Source organism: Fistularia commersonii, chromosome 11, assembly GCF_037954325.1.
Source record: "Fistularia commersonii isolate RoL2024-O1a breed Wild chromosome 11, RoL_Fcom_v1.0, whole genome shotgun sequence".
In the NCBI taxonomy this organism is placed as follows: Eukaryota; Metazoa; Chordata; class Actinopteri; order Syngnathiformes; family Fistulariidae; genus Fistularia; species Fistularia commersonii.
In genome coordinates this window covers 10,736,121-10,755,423 of record NC_141294.1, presented here as the reverse complement: position 1 = coordinate 10,755,423, position 19,303 = coordinate 10,736,121, and the positions used below count along the sequence as shown (strand labels likewise).

At 39.0% G+C, this 19,303-nt stretch overlaps 1 protein-coding gene across 1 annotated transcript in view; it reads right to left on the bottom strand.

Annotated features, from left to right (window-relative positions):
- Positions 1–19,303, bottom strand: part of tsnare1 (T-SNARE Domain Containing 1) — a 138,079-nt gene that overhangs the window by 43,130 nt on the left and 75,646 nt on the right. The window contains exon 8 of the mRNA XM_086154904.1: positions 16,754–16,915. Coding sequence (XP_086011030.1) covers positions 16,754–16,915 — 162 coding nt within the window. The remainder of the gene's footprint in view (positions 1–16,753; positions 16,916–19,303) is intronic.

Below are 19,303 nucleotides of genomic sequence, written 5' to 3'. Positions count from 1 at the left end.
CTGGGCATTTTCTACTGAATAATTTAACTTAGGGGCAACTCATTATTATCGTATTTCTTTAGTACAGACCTGAAGACCTGTTTCCTTGAAATGTACTCTTAATTTCACCTTCAGCCAACTCTGGAGACCAGTTCACACTTGCAGACATACCATATTGAGTAGCTGAAGCCTGATTGGAAGGTGCATTCTTCAGTCTTTCAAATTCAGCCTCCTAACTTCATCTTGCAGAGCATTACTATATAATTGGAGTTGTGCATTGTTATCTTCCAAGCTTAAGTCTTAATATAATATCTGGATGTTGACTTGTGTGTGCTCCAAACACAATTTTCAGTATCTTTGGTTGCTGGCTTAAGTGATTTTAGCCTTGTCCTTAAATAAGACATAACGACATCTTCCTCTTCATCATTAAGTTGGAACAGATTTAGCAATTAAATTGATTATTAAATACTTTATGATGACATTTTCACAAAGGATTTTTAAGTTTCCAAATATCTTTTCAGCTGATCTCAAAAACCAGTCTCTGTGACAAACTACCTACCACCAAATATAGCATTGGTGGTTCAGTGGTAGAATACTCGCCTGCCACCCAGGAGGCCTGTATTTGATTCCTGGCCAATGGATGACCGCATTTTCACCCTGCAACTGTACATACTGGGGAGAAGCTGATGACCTGTTTCCACTACCTCATCCAGTGTATCATCAGCTTCCTCACTTCCTTCCTTCCCGGTGAACGATGTCCCCTCCGACACGCTCTTCACCTCAAGGCTACATCCTGTCCCCTCTGCTTTTCCACACTGACGACTGCAGGTCCAACCGACAGGACTGCCACCTGGTGAAGTTTGCCAACAACACTGTCCTGTCCCTATTGTCTAGTCCTTCACCACGGTTCACCGCTCAAGGACTTCACGGTCTGGCTTGAAGCCTCCTGGACTAAGGACATGGTTATTATGTTCTCCACTTGGCAACTGACAGAAGCAAACACCACCACTATATAAGGGGAAGCCAGTAGAAAAGGTGAAGGAGTATTGATACCTGGGCACTGTCTTTGAAAATCTCCTGAGGTTTTCCTCTAACACTGAGGAGATCATCAGGAAATGGCACCAACAGCAGTACCTCCTCAGGAAGCTGAGGTTAGCGGCACAATCCTAACCATATTCTATTACGCCTTCATTGAGAACATATTGACCTTCTCCTTCACCTGTTGGTTCCATTCAATCACTTAACACGACAGGAATCGCCCGGAGCGTACCACCTTGGTCTGCTCCAAAATAACTGGCCAACCCCTAAGACCTCGCTCCTACCAGTCCTACATCTTACATCCGCTCTTAGAGTGGCCCCCCTCAGGTCACAGACTTCGCTGCCCCGCCTGCAAAACCCAGAGAAGGGCAACCTTTGTCCCCAGAGGTTTCCAACTCCTCGATTCCCAGCAGCCCTGTAAACCCCTCATCGCCTTACCAGCCCCCCGCCGAATGTAATGCCGCTCATGATATATTTATTATATAAATGCAGAGCACAGCTTACTTCACAGTCTATTCCAATGGTACAATTTGCACAATTATGTACAGTGTTTATAATTCCTATATTATATATATTATATATATTCACCCGTTTATTTATTAATGTTCACAATTTGATGCAGCAACCCCTTGTTCCTCCCAATTGACAAATAAACTTTTTTTTTTCCAATTCTGATTCTGAACTCCAGAGCCATAGAGAGAGTGTGTGTGTTTTTGAACAGCCACAGCCACACCCCAATGCTTTGCGCTCCCTCTCCCGCTAAACTGTAATTTGTGTTCTTGTTGTCATGCTTAGTACAACATTATTCATCCCAGCAGTGCCTCCAATATTTGTTGTACACTTGGACACAAGAAATGGCATCCAGGCACGCCAATGTTTAAAACAATTGCTTTAATCTAGTTCAGGTACATAAGCACGTCATGCTGGCATGTATGCTGCAGGTTACTTTCTTACAACTGCATGGCCATGCGCTTATCATGGTCATGTGGTGCTTATCTAAACATAGAATTACTTTGAGAGTGACTCAAATAAATACTCCAAAGTGGAAAATATGCTACTGACACAAACCAGTCACATCCCAGAGGGCTAGAGTTGCGTACAATACTTTCCTAGGACAACACACTCATGCTGCACAATTCTGCCAAGTTTTTACCAGTACAGAAAACAATCTTTGATATTCTAACATTTTTTCACCATATTTTCCCCACTTTTACTCATTTGGTAATATAAATAATTATTCGTCATCTTCTCTGACAGCAGACTGACAAGCCACAGGATCATTTAACAGCTCTAAAGTACCTGTTTGAGTTCTACTCATTTCATCATCTCCTCAACTGCTAAAATATTACCATTGTAGGTGAATATTAACATGTGTAAACCCTTTAGCAAGCAACTTACCAAACCATTATGATAAATACAATCTGAAAATATTGAAATCAATTATTATCAATAATGTTTATAATGAGTCCTACAGTATCTTTTGAACTTAATGATGACAGTTACCAAAATATCCCTGACCCAAAGCCATCTGTGTCTGATTCATAATGCAAAAAGTAGAATGTTGTGCCTCTACAATGTTATCGACCGGGATAACTTCTTCGACTGGATAGATCTGTGCACTGTTCAAGTGATAGGATTGGACATGTGTTCATGCTACGATTGTTTGAATTGCACTAAGAAACTAATTCAATCAGCAAGAAACAACCACTGTTAAAGTGACATGGCTGAACCATCACACCAATGTGAACGTTCATGTCGTCATTTATGGTACACATCCCTCCATCAAATGGCTGTAAAATAAACCTAATAAACCTGCACCATGGTCTTTTAAGAGGTGGGTATCTTGAGAAATCTATGTAAAATTGGAAAACATAGCTCAATGCAGTGTCTTCAAATGATCCCTGAAGATTTTATTATAAAAGATCAAAGATTATAGGAGTTTAAAAGCCAATGATCATTTATTTGATCTGTTCTCTAGTGAGAAAGTGTGATTCTGTTCTGTGGAAAGGTATGAATGGAATATCCAAAATTTGTTTAAAACTCTTTGAGTGCTTCCATTTATAAACATTTTTATTGATCTTGCAAGTGGTCTTCGAAATTGTCTAGTCACTATAATCGAAATGGAAATTGAAATTTAGCCGGACGTCTTTCTAAACAGGGCTTGACTAAAAGAAAGAGGCAGTTCAAAGGTTTTGCTCAGTTATTTCTCTGTCGGGGTAAAGACCTATCTGGCACAGCCATGGTCGACCACAACTAATTGCTCTATGCTTTTGAATCAGCTCTCAACTCAAAGTAATATGAAAGCTTCTAAAACCTCTGTCTATCTCTTGCACACAGATTCTTCTCTTCACCATGATGGCAGTGTTGAATCACAGCTGTGTTTGTGTAGCCTAATGCACTGGGCCATCCATCACAGGTGGCAGAGATTGCTGTGGAGGCTGGCAGCCATTCTGGTGCTTGGCAAGAGCCTTTTGGATGGAGCCAAAATGTCCCCTGTCAAACCTTCTGATGCTAAATACTTTTTAGAATGCATTTTAATCTTGGTATTTTAAGATTTATCTTTAGATAACCCTGCCATCAGGTTTAAGAATTACAAGTACTTCACCTGAAAAACTCTGGCAATCAGGCCTCATTTTATTATAGTGGCTAAAGAGCGTGTTTTCAATTAAGCAAACAACATGTGGGGGGTAATCTACAAGGAGAGTGTGTTGGGGGAAAATAGAGACATGCAGGAAGAAGAGAGAGTTGACGTTTTGGGACCCCTGCCTCAGGCCTGAGTTGGTGGCCAGGCTGCAGTCCAATTGTGTGTCCTTTTCCATATTTCATGGGCTCTAAATTCTGCTTGTGGCCAATCTAGCAGCCACGCTACACTGGCACCGTGTTGAGACAGAGGGACGGAGGTTTTTCTATTATGTTTGCAACAACAGGTTTATTACTGAGGGTTCTCATCACCAAGGGCAAGTATATAAGTACAGACATTCTGCATCGGTTCCTGTAAACTCGATCTGCAGATTACCTTTACACCTGCAGGTTCTTTTCTTGGTAATGGAAAATAAGAATATCTTCAGCCATCAGCACTTAGTTTATTCAGGTAAACTTCTGCTTAACATACCTCTGATTGAATATCCATCATAATGGAACTTGCCTTGTATTTCTTATTGTATACTCAATAATCAGAAAATGTGACATCGAAGATCTTGACCCTACAAACTGACATGACTTTATAACATTATATTTGACTTTTTTACTGGTTTAAGAAAAGGTAGAAAGAATTAAAAAAAACACTATTTCAGTGTCCAGAGTGCATCTAATTTTGGTACGACACTCTTCATGCAACCCTATTCTCAATTTTAAGTACAGAGGTATAAAAATTAAGTCTGCTGTTTTGAGATCATAAAAATCCCACATGCCACAAATCAACCTGACGCTGGCTGTTGAGTCAGATCTCTCACCCAGCAGGTGACCTACTCTCGTCCTCTGGCAGCTCCTGTCAGTCATGCTATTGTTGTTATTAGGTGTGACTGATGAAAAGAACATACTTCAGCAAATGAAAGGGCTCCTGAGGTCTGTACATTTTTATGACACAAAATGTCAGACTGCGATTCAGACATCTGTTTTACCTGACATTGCACCCACTGAGGAGACAGTAAAGACACATTTAAACTTCATAGGTATAAAAAAATAAAAAAATAAAAATAACCAACCCTCTGGCAGTATCTGATTGACACCTCAGTCAGCAGCGCTAAATGCCTCACATTTTTCCAGTCAAAAAGATCCATGTGATACCAGCCCTTGGGGGGAGATTGCCGTCTGATTAGAAAGCTTTGCAACCTGCAGATCATTCGATAGAGGATGAGGATTTGCTTCTTCTTTTACGTTGCTGTCAGAGATCTTTGCCCATGCAGATACCACCTGTAGTTAACACACACTTTCTTCATTTACTATAATATTAACGAAAGACACAACAATTCATTATATGAAGGACTCTATTTCCTTTTTTTTTTTCTTTTTCATATTTAACTGTGAATTATTTTGCCCTTTATACGCATTGGGACAATGCCGGTGATGATGATGATGATGATGTGCTTCATTTTAAATCCTTTTGTAGTGTATTTATTTACAGTAAATCTGGTGGGCAGTTGGAAGTCCCTATATGCGGCCCTGTGATGGGCTTGCGACCAGTCCACAATTCATCATCTCTTGCCCAATGTCACCTCCGATTAGCAGTATAGCCAATGGAAGTATGAGTGAGTGAGTGAGTGAGTGAGTGAGTGAGTGAGTGAGTGAGTGAGTGAGTGAGTGAGTGAGTGAGTGAGTGAGCGAGCGAATGAGTGAATGAAATCAAACCATTTTTCATCCTGTTGATGGCCCTCTAGAAACCCCTGGGTTTTCTCAAAACCCCCAGTTTGAGAAAGATTAATTCCAAGCTGATTTACAATTTACAATCCAGTCTCTGTCAACCAGCAGTGTGGATTAGAGACGTGGGAATGCAGGATTCTCCCAGCAAGACTTTCATGTGAATAACACAGTTTAGCGAGGTCAAGAGAGTTTGAGCAAAAAAAAAAATGATTTTCACTCGCAGAGAAGAGAGGTGCCTGAAGTGTGGATGTCTCTTCTGGATCCTGCAGAGGGGGGTGTGGCACAGAGAAGAGTTTCCACCGGCTTCTTAAAGATACATCAGCTCCCGCATTACCACATTAAGTATGCAAGTTAGTCAAGTGGAGAGAAAGAGCTGATAGACAGCTTGACCCCTGGAGAGGCATCGGCTCATTCTTCACTCCGAGCAGATATTTGGATCTTTGAAGTGTTCTTGCCAGTTAGTTTGTTTCTCTTGGCGAAATTAGAGCGCATTAATCAAAGAAGTACCTCGTAAACAAAATAAAAAAATTAAAAAAAAAATTAAAAAATAAATAAATAAAAAGGTCAAGCTTATGCTCAAACTGAACTGTCAGCTTCTTTGGATCTCATGTGTGCTGACTGGATGCAATTACCAAACATGAATGCCATCCATTCATAGAAGCTCATTTACACTGTGTGCACAGTTATTAGTGTATTTGATTTTTTTTTTTTTTGCAGGTTCATTTTGTTATTGTACAACTACAGTGCTCTTGGTCAATCTAGAATGTTAACAGACCCTCAAACCTTAAAATTTAAGTAGTAAATGTAAAGTCTTGGTTTTTGTAAGAGAATATCTATTTGTACACAATTATTAGGCAACTATCAGTGTGCAGAATTATTATGCAACGAGATGAAAAACAAAGAATTTCCAATATCACTTGTTCATTTTCACCTGTTAAAGTGACGATGATAAACAAACTCAAAATTTACAAATAAACTTCTCTGAAATAAAACTAAATAAATAAATAAATAGATAAATAAATCGATAAATAACCTCTGTGACCAATATAGCCATCCTTTTTTTCGATAACAGTCACAAGCCTTCCATTCACAGTCAGTCAATTTCTTGATCTGGTCAGAATCAAGTTTTTGTGCAGCTGCACCCATAGCTTCTCAGACACTGCTCAGAGAGGTTGCTGTTTACCTTAATTGAAAATTTCCCGGTTTGAGTCAGCTGAAGAAGGGGGCAATGTCATAAGTTATCCATCTTTAAGGCATTTACTGTCCAGCCACACAGTGAGTACTATGATGCATGTGATGGAGCGTTGTCATGCATAAAAATCAAAGTCCTCTTGGAAGATGCAGACTTTTTCCTTTACTACTGCTTGAAGAAAGTGTCTTCTAAAAATTGCCAGTAGAACTGAAAGTTGATTTTGAGTCCATTTTCAACCCATAAAGGTCCAACTTGCTCGTCTTTAATAATACCTGCACATAACAGTTCCCCAGCACCACTTTGCTGGTGTCTGAGTCAAAGTGGAGCTCTATGTCTGTTACTGATCCAACCACAGACCCGTCAATCTGGTCCATCCAAAGTCCCTCTCATCTCATCAGTCCACAAGACCTATGAAAAATCTGTTTCAGATTTTTCTTGGCCCATTCTTGACATTTCAACTTATGTGTCTTGTTCAGAGGTGATCTGGTTTCAGCCTTTCTTACCTTGGCCATGTCTCTGAGAACTGAACACCTCGTAGTTCTTGACACTGCAGGTAGGTTGCAGTTGTGAAATATGGCAGCACTGGAGGATAATGGCTTCCTGGTAGCGTCATGTTTGATTCTTCTCAAATCTCCAGAAGTTAATATGCATCTATTCCTTTTGACAGCCTAGCTAGCTAGGTTGGTAAAGCATGACACTCTTCATCTCGTGGGTTCGAACCCCACGTTGGGCGTCTTCAAGTCAAGGACACTGTAATGTTTACAGGGTGATTGGCGCAGGAGCAACTCTCCCTCCAAGTCTCATCCTTATCTCCAGGATATGGTCAAGCCACATGTCTCTACCGGTCCCCTCTGATCTGCCACCTCTCGGCGACTGTCCACTCCTGGTTGCCGATCAAACTGGTCTTGGCTCCTCAGTGGTGGAACAAACTCCCGAAAAAAGGTCAGAAGCTGTTAAACTTACTTTTTTTGTCTATTACCCTTTGTAAACCATACTGTCCCGTAACATACCCCATGTTTTCCGAACTGAATGATTTGTCTGGATGAAAATGGGTTTCTAAAAGAGACATTTTTCACCAGGTTCATCTGATTTTTCGGTCACTTTACTTTTTATTCCTTTGGGCAAACCACTAGGAATATGCTTATGACAAAGAAGTTCTATCTGTTATATGAAATACAAGTCTTGTTCATTCTGAGGTAATATATTGCTAGTTTACTCATGAAATACTTAAGTTACTAAGTAACATTACTCACTTACTTACTCAAATGAATAATAAGTTAATAAATAAAGGTCTCAAACTAAGTAGCCTATTCATCACTTTGCGGTTTTCAAGGCTCTTCCATTCATACACATCAATGGAGGCAGTTTCCATCCTAGATGCGAACAAGACCATCAACAGCAACAGTAAGTTCCAGAGTCTTACCCAAGGACACTTCAATATGTATATAGGAAGGGCTGAGAACTGAGGACCATCGAATTACAGGTATGCTTTCCCTTCCAATTGATCCAGAATGGCAAATAATGGATGAAAATAAATGAATAAATACACAAACAAATAGATAGTTCCTCTGATGTTTTATGTGAGGAAACTCTGGTGGTTCAAACACCCTGTAGCTTTTGGAAACCCTGAATGTCATGGTATGAAAATATAATCCAACTGAATTATTTTGAATACTTTATCTACATTGCACTGAAATTCACTATTTTTCTTTAATTTGTAAAGATAGATTCAAGATTCAATTCAAAGTGTTTATTGTCATATGTACAGTGTGGAAACGTTTTTCACTTTACCATGAAATTCTTACTTTGCTGTCCGCAGTGCATTTAGATATGTATTTATAAGAAATAATGATAGTGTAAACATTATTATAAATATGAACAGATGCATATATACAGATGCATATATGCGCATATATATATATATATATATATATATATATATATATATATATATATATATATATATATATATATATATATATGATTAGCAAAACGCTCCCAAGAAACTAAATAATTTAAAAAGTCAGAAATGATCTAAATATGAGGTTATAAATAAAACTACGATTTTCTGTTAGTCCTAGTTTGCATGCTAATTTTACACATGGGGTTTCTGGAGCCAATGGCATTTGACATTGGAAATGGAGTCACCCTGGATCAGCCAGGCCTGGTGATCGCAGGGTCACATTAAGACATAGAGAGACATATAACTGGTCATTATCTCATCACATCTACGTACATTGTAAAATATTTTGTTAACCCACTGATTTTTTGGGGTTATGTGGGCAAATATTGGAGAATATAAGTAGACGTTAAAGAACATCTGAATTCTACTCAAATCAGGTTCAAACAAGGAATCACTCGTTGCGAGGTGGTGGTACTAATCTAATCCATTCCATTTGTAACAAAATGAAAAGTCTTAATAAATGTTCACCTGGTTGTGTGTTTTATGTATTAATTAGAATTTGCCATCTTCTATGGCACATGCAATTTTGAGTGTGATAATGTCATGTGCATTTCACTGTTGGAAGGCTGATAATTGCACAATCTTCCTAGAGCTTATATGCAGAACTCATTTTGCTGTCATACTATCAGCCTTAATGTGCTAAGACAGGATTATCAATATGATCTTGATCACTGCAGTCAACATCCAATGCTTTTTAGGAATAAACCTATATCTCTAAAATTCTGCTGTTGAGTGTCTCCTGAAACTATTAATCATATAATACTTTCCTGCTGTAGTTGTCTTAGTGAAGGATAAATGTCAGTATATCATCCTGAGGATAGATCAGTGAGGCAGACATGGTTTGCGACAGGCTCAGCGTCCTATCTCATATTATATTGGGACAGGTGTTGTATTCAAATTCCCCTTGAAAGCTGTCCTCTGTTATGCCCTTAGCATTTTTTTTTATGAATTCATTTTTGATGAAATGATCTCCTGTGCCAAAGCATATAAAGTGCAGCTGGGAGGTGACAGCGGAGGGGCGGGGATGTGCTGCAGAGGCTGGATACCAACGCTTTGGTTTCTTTCTCCTGTCAGAACATGTGGAATAATATAATGATGCTCAAGGACGATATGGCCAAAATTCAATTACAAGTCCCCAGAGTTCTCAAAGCTCCTCATGACCTAAGTTTTTTGCCTCTGCATGGTCAACAACCATGTCTGCCGACATTAAATTTTCAGGTTGTCTGTTAACCCATCCCATTGTTACTAAAGTGAAATCTTATGACAGACTTGTAGCAAAGTCATTATGATTTGCTTCTGTTGAAGGATAAACATGTGCTGGTCAAACATGCCCCTCAGAAGGAATCTATAATAAAAACGAAACCAGATTCAAATTAAAATTATAATTAAGGCATTGAAAACAAAGAAATTGTCATCGAACAGTTTGACAAAACGTTAAACCTTCAAGACAAAACAGTTTTATTCTCCATTTATTAAACCTATTGGACTTGAAGTAACAGAATAGATTACATGAAAAAGGAATGGCAAGTGCCTGGACCTAAACCTAGCAATGACAGTTGTCTTTCCTCTTTTGTGACTTGTACCAGCTAAGAAAACAATCTGGTAATCTTCAAGAGTAGAAAACCAAGAAAACCAAGAAAACCGAGTAGGGAATATTAAATATTTTAGCATTGATGTTTTACTTCAATGCTGTAGAATACCTAGTTAGGTATAGATACAAAAGCATTGTGTAAGGATTTTTGAAAAAAAAAAACAAGTTTGAATACGTTTCGGATGTGTTCACACATTCTTTGTCTACAATGGCTGCCCGTCACATGGGAAAGGACTTGAGACAGGATTTGCTGGCATATGATAAAAGGTAGCGGTTAACCAAAACGGCTGTCAGTCAATCACATACAGAGATTTCCAGCTATTTACTATCTTATTTACACCTACAGGAATTTGAAAGTCTTCAATTAACTTGATTATTTTATGATTGTGGAAGGTAGAAAACAAACGCGGGCATGGGAAGAACATGGACAAATTACTTATCACACACTAAAATTAAGATAGTACAATAAGATGAAAACATTTCCAAAGTTTCAATTTGGTAAGAATCATTGAATGGAATAAGAGGAAACCCCTTCATTTTTAATTAGCTTTATATGACGATTCATATGAAAATTTAAGCTCTGTACAAAAACGGAGGGGGGGGGAGAGCTCAAATCAATAAATAAATAAAATAACTACATCATGCTGAAGGTTTTATAAAGCCAAAACCCCACAGGGACTAATTTTACATGCAGTCAGTGTGCCAGCAACCGCCCACTCAGAATTCATAAAAAACATGCTGCTTTTAAAATAACCTTAGAACCACACCAAGCTTGTCTAGACAGAAAGGGGCCAATAACAGTGATAGATACTACAGGTACCCAGTCCACTGGAAGTCAAGCTGGGAGGCAGAAGTGAACCTCACTGGGAGCAAACATAGCTGATTTACTGACAAGGAGGATGAACAGAGGTGTTTGGATGGAGGTGAGGACTAGGGTATGGAGTTGAAATCAGATATTATCATTCTCTCCAAAGGAGCATCTTGAAACCCCTCAGCACCTGCCTGAACGCTGACTATGACATTTATCTACAAGGCTCTGACTAAAGCACAGGCCAGACAACCCTGTCTGAACACTAATCATCTGACTGGCCCATCTCAACGGCTACGCTGAAATGAAGCTGTCATTTGTGCTGCGCCTTTTCACTTTGAGTCACAGTGGGTAAAGATTTATGCTCAACCCCCTCCCCCCACAAGGTCTTCTGCTATGGGAGTGGCTGATTTGAAACTCCAAGGAACTACATCTTCATTAAACTTTAAAGAGTTACAAAAGAATTGTTAGTTTTCAAACCATTGGACAGCTAATTCAATTCGAAGCTGCGCTGTCAATGTAAAAGCTTATATTAAAAAAAAACTCCATTGTGCCACTATAAGTCAAAATGATGGTGTCATTGCGTGAGTCTTAGTATCGCTGAGTGTCTGAGACGGAGGGTAATGGGGTGAAAAACAAAATATATGGATACATAATGGCTGTAAAAGGTAGCCCCCACCCAACCTTGGTTGTGTTTCCCCTTTTGATGCTTTAAAAAAATGAAATTAGGGTCAATATATACTAGCTGATTTGACAAGAATGTGTAAAAAGCTTGTTCATGTCGATTGGTCCCCACTAACAAAGCACTTGAATCACCTTGTTGTTCCAAAGTCCTTTCACTGGTTACCATTCACACACACGGATGGTTGCAGAGCTGCTATGCAAAACACTTGCCAAGCCATAGGGAGCAATTAGGGATTTAATGTCTTGCCTGAGGACACTTTGACATGCAGACAAGAGGAGGGGGATTGAACTGACAACCTTCCATGTGAAGGGAGACCTGCTCTACCAACTGAGTTAAAGCCACCCAAAAAGGTAGTCAGAGTGAGAATTTATTCTTACAAACTAATGTAAATGAATCCAAATTGTACAGTGCAAGATACATTTTTATGTAAATGTGATGTGAAACACTGGCCCTATCATTTTTAGGTAGCCGTATGATCATGTGACATGACGTGGCAACGGTAGCTCGCAGCACAGGATTCCTCGATGTTCTTTCAAACTGCATTCACACAGCAAACACCAAATAGCAAGCTCCTGTATAACTTAGCTGTGCCGGCGGTGAGAAAACAGCACGCCAAGTTATCGTCTTGGATTTTATCGACTTGAATTCAGTTGAACAGAAGGGGAAAGGGCATTTGAGAACAACATTCCTGAGAGACTAAACTTAACTGAGGTTACAAACCAGGATCTTGCACTGATCAGAATGGAAACCTAAGGCAAACTACAGAAGTCGAGTAAGTTAGTGTAACCACTGTGTTTTACGCACCTTTATTTTGAGGTTAAAACACTTAAAACCCTTCATCTAGTGATATTTAGTATGTGCTAATCTGTAAGCCATCAGGTGCTTGCTATTTTTTCATGTAGCTCCAGCTATATTGTGAGACAACTTCCACTTCATTATTGTGTTTATTTCTCTGCCTTCTTATTTCTGTATTTAGTTTGGTCTATGGTGTGGCTCCTGCTTGCTGTGCAGTGAATAATCTCTGTGACTAGGCTCCTGTTGGATTACAGCCCTTGTGAGTTGGTTCCTGTTGCTTCGTAGTGAATAACACTTGCCATTGTTATCTGGCTACATTTTGTGTGAAGTGAATTCCCAAAAAGGTTGCTGGTATCTGGTTGGGGTGTAGGTGTAATACTTAGTATTTCCTCCGGGATGTCGCAGCCACAGCTGACCGGTTACACTTATTCGCTTTCTTGCTACATTGTCCATCCTTGTCATCACCATTTTTTGTTTAATCAGAAATCAACATATGAACGCACAATTTTACTTGAATTTCTGCAAATAAGCTGATTCTGCACATTTCATCCTTTCATCATTCATTCTATTGAATAACCAACCTGTGTAGTACTCCTAGTAGCCTTTAGGTGGATTAAATAAATATTCATCCCCTTTTTGACTTATTTAATTCAACAGAGGCTAGCTAGTTTTTGCCAGCAGTGTCCAAATTAGAGATGACCTGATTGCAGCTAAAGTGAGTCAAGTGATTGTGGTATAAAACACCTGTGTCTGGGAGGTCTAGTCTTCCTTTCATCAATATATCTAAAACTGCAACATGAAGACAAAAGACCACTCCTGGCAACTCAAAGAAAAGATCGACTGCTGTATGAGCAAGTGGCAATGAGAAGGCTATTGGGAAAAAAAAAAAAAAAAAAAAAATGACATAAAATCTCACCTGGAATTTGCTCAAGGTTAAGTCATAAATGGGATCTTGGTCTGATGAGTGGAAAAAAAAAAAAAAAAAAAAAAAGCTTTCTGCTCATCAGACTAGACGCTATGTTTGGCAAACACCAAACTGCACATCACCACAAGCACACCATTTCCACTGTGAAGCATGATGGTGCCAATTTCACACCATGGGGATGCTTCTCCGCGGCAGTCCCCGGAAGGCTTGTGAAGGTAGAAGGGAAATGAGTACAGACAAATTATCCCCCAAATCCTGGGAATGAGCTGATTCAATCTGGACAAGAACTACAACTCGGGAGAATATTCATTTCCCAACAAGACAACAACCCATGAGGAATGACTCAGTGAGACAGAAGCCCCAGCTTTTAAGTCCTTGCTCCTTGCCAGTAACTTGCTGCAGCTGTGCGTTCACAAAAGCACAGCTGCCACAAGCAGAACCCTAACAGCATCCCCCGGGGGATGGCTCCTGAAAAAAAAAAAAAAAAAAAAAAAAACCAATAAATCCGGTTGGGTGGATTTGGTAGACCACCCGTAGGTGAGCCAAAAATTGCCGAGCCCTACAACTCAGGAAGCGGGCCTTGGAACTCCATCCGCTTGAGGGTGGAAGTCTGCGGGGATGACTGTTGCGTGGTCCTCTGGTGGCTGGGTCTCTCTGTTATGGTTCTGAGGTCAGACCAACAGGCCAACGCAAGATTTCGCAAAAATCACAGAGTTCCAAAATAAAGTTTACTTGGGGTCCAGCAGCAGACAAACATTTACACAAACGCAGGTGAGGACACTGGTTCTGGAAGCAGGTGATAAGCCATTGGCCAGCACTGGTTCCGGTAGCAGGGTAAAAGCTGGTTGTTGGGGTTTGCATCCAACTCACAGGCTGACTCAGGGAGCCCCTTTGGGATCAAGTGGACAGAAAGGTGCACTGACTTACGGCGACAGGTAGGGAGGAGCAAGGGATATAGTGGAGAGAAGGCCGGCGTGGAAAAGGAGATGGCGCTGGAGCATGTGGGGACACATAAGGAGATCGGCAGCACGGGAGACAGCCGTGAGAGCATGAACGGGGATTAGTTAGGAATGACCTGACAACCAGAGAATGAAGCTCTAGCTTTTAAGTCCTCACTGATTGCCAGTAACTTGCTGCAGCTGTGTGTTGCAAGCCAAATCCTATCACAGAAACGGTTCAAAGACAAGAAGGGGAATATTCTGGTCTAGACAAGCCAAGATCTCAATCCAATCGAGTATTTGTGGCCGGACCTGGAAAGATCTGTCCATAACTGATCCCCAAGTATCATTACAAAGCTTAAAATAAGCTTGAGCTGTTTTACAATTGAAAAAAATTGCAACATCCAGATGTTCCAGTTTGATTGAGACATATTCACACAGACTTAGTGCTTGGATTGTGGTCAAAGGTGCATCTACAAAATACTCATGTAAAGGGTCTGAATACTTATGTAATCATTTACTTGACCTGCTTTTTTCAAAGTTTTATCAAAAAAGCCAAATTCTATTGATTTCATTTTCGACCCCAAGGGGAGGGATACTTTTGACAGTCTTGGGGGTGAGACACAAATTAACCAATTTATCAAATTAATTAGACACTGTGTAATAAATGAATTATCATCAATCACATTTCCAATCACAAGAAAAAATTATATTTTAATTTCTTTGAAGAATTAATCAATAAATAGTACATGATCTAAAACTTCAAAATTTTGTCTCTTTTCCCATAAATATACGGAGTAGACCAATAGATAAGTGCAGAAAACACACATGTTTCTCTTCAACATGACCTGTTTTACTTCCCTTTCAGCTTGGAGTTTTTTGACATTGTCTTTCTGGACAGAAAATTGTAGCTCTCAGCAGCTGACTCAATCTTCAGTGCCACCTGTAAGCCCTTAGCTTATACCACGGAAAAAAGAGCAGCCTACAGTCCACAGCAAACCTGGACTTAGGTGTCAGCATTTGAGCCCCAACATGTAATTGAGTGTTTGATGGCACACTATGCTTGCTCTTATTAGAGATGCTGTTATCTTTTGGAGCAAAGTTAACACCATCCTGCATGCTAGCTCCAACATATTTGATGTTGACATGGTAATGGAGGGTGGAGGTCCTCAGTTACGCAAAGTCCTTCCCACACAAAGTGAAAAGAAAGGCATTTTTGTTCACAAGTCCATCTGGAAGTTGTTTTTTTTTCGTAATATTCAAATGTCACTTTAACCAATGTCTTCTCATCTGCATTGTCCATTATACTGCGCAACGGTCTGATCAGAATGTCTTGTACACTGAGAAATGTTCTCGTGCAAATTAAAGTGCATTTAAAATGATTTAATATTATTATTTATTATTATTATTATTACATATTTTTTTCTATGTAATCAATTGAAATGAATGTGTTAAAGTCACAGCCCCAATATATATACACTTTATACACACAGACAAAAGTCAAGAAGATGCATTGAGGGAAAGCATTGAAAAAAAGACCTCATCAAGCTATGCATGTTGGAAACAACAAGGTGAGCTGATCTGAACAACCTTGTTTATGACATAGGCAGCATTCAATATCCAGCAGCAGGACTGTAAAGCTCAAACAAAGTACGAATAAGCTTCAAAGATTTAGGAAAAAGGAGGATGTTTCCAGTTTCTAACTTGGCATGCGTTGGCCACCTGGGAGGCAATATTCAAAGAAACACATTTCTTGCATAGAAATCCAAGCTGTGAGCCTCTCCACTTACAGGTTTCTCCTCACTGACCTTTCATGGTTGTCACGGCTTCGGATGTCAGATTCTTTCGGATTTCTTAACCTCCAGGAGATCTGGCACCACTTTGTTTCTTTTGCAGGCTTGACTCCCCTCGCTTTTCCTGGCTTAATGTCTTAATATGATTTTTCTTTCACGATTCAAATTTTGATTCAAGTTTTAACTGAATTCTAAGAAACCCTGTAACCATAATACTTTCCATCATTGCAAAAGTAACCAGCCTCTAATGAATTTATTAAATGTAGAAAGTGAGACGGAAGCGAATTTACTCAGAAGACCTTCAAATGTCCATGTAATAGAATTACGTTGGCATTTCTACATTTTTAATATTACTTGGGACTAATACACTCATCTTCACCCCCAGTGAGCAGGATAAGCTGGATTAGATAATGTTATAATGAGATAATGAAACACAAGAGAAATAATATGTATTCAAAATTAGATTTGTACAGCAAGATGACAGAAATAGACCCCTCCACCAAGATTCACATCTCTGAAGTCAAGAGTTTTTTTTTTTTGTCCCTTTGCTGAATAACAACATAAAGCCAACTCACACAGTCATGACCCAACCGGTCAATCGATGGCCAGGATATGTACCGATACTCACATGCTGAATACAGGAATACAACCAGTCACATTAAAACGTGGAATACGGGCATTTGTTACCTCTATCTGGAGCAGGGCCTCCTCTCTCTGGCGAAGCACCTCCACGTCTTCCTCACTGATCTCAGACAGGAAAGCCTGAGCTCCTGCTTCAGATCCCTCCATATCTCCAGACAGCTGAGATTTGGTGCTGGGAAGCTCCTCAAAGAACGGCGTTACAGGACTCTAGAGGATTGGACATACAACACACGTACAGAACACAGGTATTCATGTTTAGGAACCAATTTGAGCCAAACAGAATGAATAGCAATTTGAAAGCTAGATTATTTGAAAGAAAAGCATGGAATAAAGGAAAGAATAAGAGGAAAGAAAAACACAGCCTTTAACAGAAGCTTTATTGAATCTGTAGAAAGCCAGTTTTGTTTGAAAACTGACAAAGACAAAAAGAAAACATTTGAAGTCTTAAAAGAACAAACCATAAAAATTAAATAAAAAAAAGAATAAAAACTGAACTTTTGGCATGTCAATCATAATTTTGAAAGACAAATGACAATAATTAAATAATAAATGTAGGCGTTAATGAGATATTTGTATATCCATTATAAGTAAAAATTATAAATTCAGCAGATTATATTGGTGCAATGACTGATGTTCAAAGTACATTTTGTTTGGTTAATACTATCACTGGAAGAAACTATGTTTGAAATGTACTTAAAATACACCCTGCACTCAGTGAACATGCAAAAATAAAGAGTAATAGAGTTATACAAGGCTTCCTTGCCTTTTTTTGCAATGCTAATGTGTTCCGTCCCAGTGTGGTTGACTGCACAGCAAATCCTCAGCAGAGGAGCAAGCTCGGGTCAAAGCGCAGGGAGCGACCAAACCTGAGTCACTGCAGCATGTCCACTGGCCATGATCTGACGCATCTCTCCTCAGCGATCTCCCCAACATCGTGCTCACTCCTCCACATACAGTATCCACACTTGTTCACAACGCCTACATACAACTGTGCGTCACGCAGATGGGAATGCACCTCAAAACATCTCAACACTTGAAAAGTTCACTTTCTATCCTGTTTACTCAAATAACAAATTATTCTCAGCTACATGTTCCTGGAAAAAAAAAAGAGCCTTTTACTCCATCTACAGTGATTTTCTTGCCCCATGAGCAGTCACAGTAAAGCAGCGTTCCCTTGAGCTTGCCTCCTGGAAAGCCCTCCAGCTTTAACACCAGCCGTATAAAACTCCTCGATAATATGCCTTCAGAGAGACATCAATCTGAATACAAATCACTTGTCCCTGTAAAATAGATGGATTCTTGTGAGCAAAATGGTACTTCCCACATTTATATTATCAGCAAAAGGAAGAGCAGAGGTCAAGGTGGCGTCCTTGATGAGTGTTTAAATATATGTCCATAGTTTTGGATGGTTTCCCCCAAATATGAAATGGGGAAAATACAATCTATGATACTGTTTTTAAATATCGAGTAAATACCTGTTTTAAACCATAATGAAAATTTTAAAAAAAAAAAATATATATATATGCAAGGCAATAGTTACAAAACCTCATTGCACGGATTTGTTATTAATGCTTGGATGAAAAATAACACCAGTAGAAAATAACCTAAGGTCATTTCTCATATAAAGAACAAATCTTTTCTTGAACATCATGTGTCTGGTGTATGATGATTTTTTTAACCTATGTATTTTCCTGATAATGTAATTTCTTGTAATGTTTTAGAAAGATCTAGTTCCCGATCAAAGTAAATAAGGACAGAGAAGTTCTTTTGTTCCATACTCAAGGTAAGATGCTTCTGACCATTACTCCAAGGCTGCTGTTATCCCTTTTGATGGTGTACTTTTACCTACCTCACTTTTTTTCTTCCACTCGACTTTCTATTGATATTCTTTGATAGAGCATTCTGTGAACAACCAGCTTCTTTAGCATTGACCTTTTGTGGCTCGCCCTCCTTTTGGAGGGTGTCAAAGAATATCTACTGGACATCTGAAAAGTCAGTAGTCTTCCCCATGATTGTGTAGTTTACTGACCAAGACTGAGAAACTATTTAAATGCTCATGAAACCTTTGCCGTTATTTTGTCTTTCATGATCTGTGACCCAAAATCATTAGAATTTCAAGAAATAAAAGCTTGAACTATTTCACTCTGTGTTATGAATATTTGTAATATATCGGTATCAATTGCTGAGATTAGTGACAAAAATATTGAACTTTTTCATGACATTCACATTTTTTTGAGATGTACCTGTATGTTTTTTAATGCATTTCAGTCTTGAACATTTTTTTAAAATTTATCAGCCGATTCAGACCGTGATTTATAAGGAATTTGATAATTATTAACACTGAGTGAGAATCTCATTATTCGGTTACATAAGATGAACAACTGCATTTATATTTAAATTTCAGCACTGCATAGAGAATATACAGTAGATAGAATTCATATGGAATGTAAATATCGAGAAATTAACATTATTCAGTTCTTGTTTTCATTAAATAGATTTGACTGTGACTGTGAAGACACAGTCAAATCTTGACCAGGCAATTCGTTACTTTTGCTCAACAGAAGTTCCCTCAACTCCCAACACTACCAACTTTTA